Source organism: Protomyctophum parallelum (assembly GCF_964188405.1).
Source record: "Protomyctophum parallelum genome assembly, chromosome: 10".
In the NCBI taxonomy this organism is placed as follows: domain Eukaryota; kingdom Metazoa; phylum Chordata; class Actinopteri; order Myctophiformes; family Myctophidae; genus Protomyctophum; species Protomyctophum parallelum.
In genome coordinates this window covers 11,735,634-11,740,930 of record NC_139704.1, presented here as the reverse complement: position 1 = coordinate 11,740,930, position 5,297 = coordinate 11,735,634, and the positions used below count along the sequence as shown (strand labels likewise).

Here is a 5,297-nt window from a genome sequence, read left to right as displayed (position 1 = left end):
GGGCATCATCATACTTCATCACATTCCAGCCAATCACTTTTTGCATCCTCACTTTTCTGTCCTCACTTTTTATCGCCACATTCCGCCACACAACTGGGCATAGGAGGGTTTAGCACTGCTCAAAAAAAGCTGGTCATTTTGGTTTTTGTCTGGCAGTATTTAAGCCTCCCTTACGCCAATTTGAATATTGGATATACTTTATCTACCCCAAATGTGGGTCCCACATTGAGGGGCCTCTAAACAATGCAGTAAAGTGCAGTAAACAGTAAAGTATCTGTGGTCAGGGTACCCTGCAGGACCAGAGTTGAGCTGAGATCCAACTCAAGGAGGGGAGCAGTATCGGCCTGCAAAGAGGATGCTCATGGTGGGGTTGTGTCGGATGAAGAAGAGGAAAGGGTGGTCAGCGATGAAGTGTGCAGGGACCTCGACACGGGCACACCTGAACGTCATAATGGCAGCAGTGGCGGCAGCTGCCTCAGTGCCCTCCTCTTTCACTTCCACAAAGGCCTTGTGCACCACCTTGGAGAGCACCAGGTCGTTGGCAGGAGACATGCCGGAGAAGTCACTCTGTGTGACGTCAAAGGCCTCCACCATGCCCATCTTCATCAAGATGTCTTTCAGGTCATATGTCTCCTCCATCTGGAAGCGAGGCAGTCCAAGCAGAACCTCCTTCTGCTTCAGCATGCCTGGATTGGTCCAGTCCACAAACTTTTCGTAGGTTAGCTCCTTTTCTAGCTTCTCCAGGCCAGTCATATCATCCTCCATTTCAATGGGCAGAAAGATAAGCATGCTGAGGTCTTTCCGCATGTAGGGCAGCTCCAGGACCTGACAGTTGACCTCAGGAATGAAGGCAAGAGGGAGCCATGTCTCCTGAGACATCATCTTCACCGGCTTGCTTTCAGTCTTGCTCAGTCTGAACTGAGCATCGCTGGTGATGTCCTCATTGAACGACTTGTCCCACTTGGCTTTGAAGTAGATGGCATTGACCAACACCAGTCTGGTATCTCCATTCACCACACCCGGGGCAAGCAAATCCTTGATTTTATCCTGTGTCTGTTTCTCCACCCAGCTGTTGATGTTCAGCCTGGCTCCTTCTGCACTGCCAATGAAGTCCACAGGCTCCAGCTGTGCGTCATAGTGCTTTTTGGTGGCACTTAAGAACTCCTCAACAAACTGGTAGGACTGCTCTCCATACAGGCGGTTGGCCAGGCTGAGGGCATAGGTCTTCTCTGACTTGTTCAGGTCAGCCATGAGCTTAGAAAAGTCCATGTGGACGTCATCCTTAAAGTGCATGACCTCTGACATCTGAGCGGATGTGTTTCCGCGGGCCCCCAGCAGCACCATGGCCAGAGCAGAGGAGATGCTGAGAGGAGAGTAGAACACATTGGAAGTGTTGTTCTTTTCTGACAGATGTTTGAACAGAGACAAGGAAAAGGTGTTGCTGGCGGCTGCTGCCAGGGGGGTTGGTGGCATTGTGACCATTGTCCTCACACAAAGTAAAAGTACTACAACCCAAATAAGTTTTAACGATGGGTTGGTCATTGATTTATGTTAATACTGAGACATTTCAGACGGTAAAAACTGTAACCGGTTGCTGTACTGTTACTGTACTGTCTCAATAATGTGGTCCGGTTATAAGCTGCCGTTCCTTGACACTTGCCCAAATATGGGGTTCTATGACATCAGACTATAGCCTCTACGTTGTCGTTGTGATATGGCAGCCAAGTCCATACCTCGATACTTCTTAAGGGGTGCTATCCCTTCCAACGTTTGGCTTTCGGACTTCTAATGTGTGTTTACAGCACCTTAGACACACAAGTGTGATGTTTACAGTAATGACCTGCCCTGCACAGCTATTTGCACCCACTAGAAATCTGTAATAGTAATATAAGTAAGTATAATGCATTTACAGTAAGGTTTAGGGTTAGGTGACTTAGGTGTACTGCAGCCAGGTGGGGCAGGGTCAGATAGGTTAGGGCTATAGGTGTGTTAGGTTAGATAGCATGCATGGCTAAAATGACTCTGGAATAAATCCAGTCTATGTATGGCCTCCACAGTTTTGCATGCATCTATTAGCAAGCTTTCATTAACACATAAACTCGAGAAACCTTGTGTTTACGTAAACCCTCCTGTGCCAATCACGAGAAATTTACACAAGAGTATGGTTGCTTCACCTGTCGCTAGGCAACGGTGTGACGTCATTGAAATCCCAAAACTCCCAAAAGGCTCAGAGGAGGTGGTATGAGGTGAGGGACGAAGTTAGGAGCTCAATAAAACATATTGCGACCTCCCGGTTAGCATATTAGCATTTCTGATGCTATAGAGAAGGGGACCGACAGTGACTCGAAAATGGCCCATTACTACTTCTGGTTCTTAGAGCCGGTCCACAGGGTCTTATTCGCTGCATTTTTCGTGCTTCCTGTTGGCATAGCTGCCAGAGCGCTGGAATCAAAGGTGCATGGAATCGGTTAATAATGTGAATTCATACATCGACATTTGTTTCAGTTGGAAATACATACAATTTTGTCGTACAATGAAGTATTAAAAGCTGCCTGTCACCACTTTGTTGTGGCGAATCGAAATGATTTAGTCCGGCAGTCAACAGATTTCTTTTGTTTAAAGTTGTGCCCCTATATAATAAATAGCAAATTGCTCAATACCGACAGCCGGTCAGCAAGTTGATTCACATGTATATAGACAATATTTTAGGCCAATAAGAAATACTATATGCCAAATGTCCCACTCCACACCCCCGGCTATCGGACTAATTGACCAGTGTGGAGTACTGCACAATCATTCTCTTTCTCTCTCTTTCAGTCTTTAAAATGTAACTGTTAGAGGTTGTGGAACAGTCTTACTACAAGTCTTGATACATGTAGGTAATTCTGTCTCTTAGCCTGCTGTTTTCTCCTTTCATCACTCACATTTGTCCTTATCTCTTCTCTTCCCTCTCCAACATGCTTTTTCGTTCACTTCACTTTTTGTGACCACTGTGATCTCTTCTGATTCAAAGATGGCAATTGGCATGTCTATTCAAAACAGCCCGAAAAATGCCAAAGAAAATGACAAAACATTACAAAAATGACTCTCTTCATGTCCCTCGCCCTCGCCCTCACTCTCTCTGTCTCTTCATCCATCCACATTTCCATCTCTTTTCTTTCCCTCTGTCTGTCTTGTTAGTCCTTGGAGAGATGCCAGGCATTCTGAGGGCTGGAATCCTGCATGGCACACCAGGTTGGGCAGAATGCAGGGCAAGAGTTGAATTAACACTTGTGATGTTACTGTGCAAGCAGGATGATGGCTTATGGCACAAGCTTCACGCAGTGTTTGTTACTTGGAACCCTTATGCCCAGCGGCTAATATGACTAATTCATCAGAGAGAGAGAGAGAGAGAGAGAGAGAGAGTGAGGATTTATTGCACCAAAGACAAGGCTGCAGCTTAAGTCCATGCAACACTATTAAACATTCACATAAATGACTTGTCCTCCTCTCCATGCCTCCCCTTAGACCAGCAAGTTCTACTCTGCTCCTCAGTCATATCTCCTGTGGATGACCTACAGTATGTTGATGCCTCTCCCCATATAGGATCACAGTTAGAAGAGCACCACACTGTATTGTTGTGAAGGTCTTGAGGGAATTACTAACAAATTCTACAATCACACATAAAAATAAAAAGTGAGGGGTGCTCTTTTCATCATACATAATATCATACCGGCCAATCACAATTTGCGTCCTCACCTTCGTCTTCAATGTTTGTGTTTACGCAATTTGCGTTTACAGAAACTCTCAAAGCTGTCCATTCTTTGTCAATGGCATTTCATGTTTGTGTTAGAACAATGTTTGTGTTTACACACACCCACCTCAAAGCTGGACATAGTGCCCCTCAAAAATAAAATTGCAACCAATTACAGAATCAATGACCAATGTGGTCATTTAAAAATAACATCATAGGGGAAAATATAGCATGGCTGCCAGTCACAGCAGGGAGAAACGGAGTGCAATGTCCTGCTGTCTTGTGTAAGATATAAGGAAGTCTCCTACAGAGACAGTCAGACAATCAGGGTGAAAATGCCAAACAGAAATGACAGATTAGAAAATGACATACGAAACAAACATAACATTAGCAGCAAAACTTATTACTGAATGTGTAAACAAATGAGAAACACCCCCAACGCACGCACGCACACAACCTTGTTCTAATTACTCAGACCCTATGATCAAAAATAATTATATTATTGTATGAAGTGAAACGATTTATAGAGAGAAACTGAATGTGTTTCTATATTTGTTGTAGTCAACATCACCTTTAACCCATTCCACAAATTCTGTTACAAACGCACTAAGCACGCATGCATGCACACTTATTGTATCACTTAAATGTGTTGTTTGTTGTGACGTTATCCTCCATTTATCTTATTTATGAACAAACATATCAACAGTTTAATGATACAAATGTAAACATATTTTATTTGTGCAGGAAGATAGAAGATGATTAAAGTTTTATTCTGAAAGCATTCAGTTAGATTTGATCCAGGCTAACACAATTAAGAGCAGTGGTGTGTACTGTGATATTTTGCAACTGTTGACATAGATATTTTGCTTATTACACGGCCTAATAAATCCTATTTCAGTTGCGATCATCCAGAGTCAACTGGAGAGGACAACCTTTAACATCTGATTTAAGCAAATTGTCTCTTGGAATGTTTTGAGCCTTAATTTCCAACAAACCATGCCAATTGAATGTATTTGTTTTTAATAGTATTGTCATACGTTTAAACTATCTCTTTACCATGGATGTTGAGTGGTATTTTTGATACAGTAGAAACACTGGCTTTTTTGAGTGCCACTTTCATTTTAATTTACACTCATGTTTGAATCAACACACTGTGCCCATTTTAGCTTTCCTATACACAGTCTCCCTCTCAGCTACTATCTTAGATTCTCTACAGTTTGTCTCTCCTACACTGTCTCCCTCTCAGCTTTGTTATACCTTAGCTTCTCTACAGTCTGTCTCTCCTATACATTGTCTCCCTCTCAGCTTTACCATCTCTAAGATTCTCTACTACTGTCTCTTCCTACACCATTTCCCCCCCCAGCTTTCTTACAAGCTTCCTCAATAGAGAAAATAGCACTAAAGTGAGCATGCTGCCCATTCAAAAAAAGAAAATAAAGTTTTGGCTTTATGTTCAGCAGGGCTCCCATTTCTCAGAGGTGCGGGAGTCTTTGCTCTGACAGCTAAGAAAGGCCCTAAGCCCTCTCTTGTCACCGCGGCCAAACGTTCTCTCACGGTTCAACCC

At 43.5% G+C, this 5,297-nt stretch overlaps 1 protein-coding gene across 1 annotated transcript; it reads right to left on the bottom strand.

Moving 5' to 3' along the window:
* Positions 1-321: 321 nt before the first annotated feature.
* Positions 322-1,482, bottom strand: LOC310865673 (leukocyte elastase inhibitor-like; the record flags this gene model as incomplete). The annotated part of the gene is made up of 1 exon (XM_083774882.1): positions 322-1,482. One exon carries the CDS (start codon positions 1,480-1,482, stop codon positions 322-324), a length of 1,161 nt encoding a protein of 386 aa, XP_083631008.1.
* Positions 1,483-5,297: the final 3,815 nt, after the last annotated feature.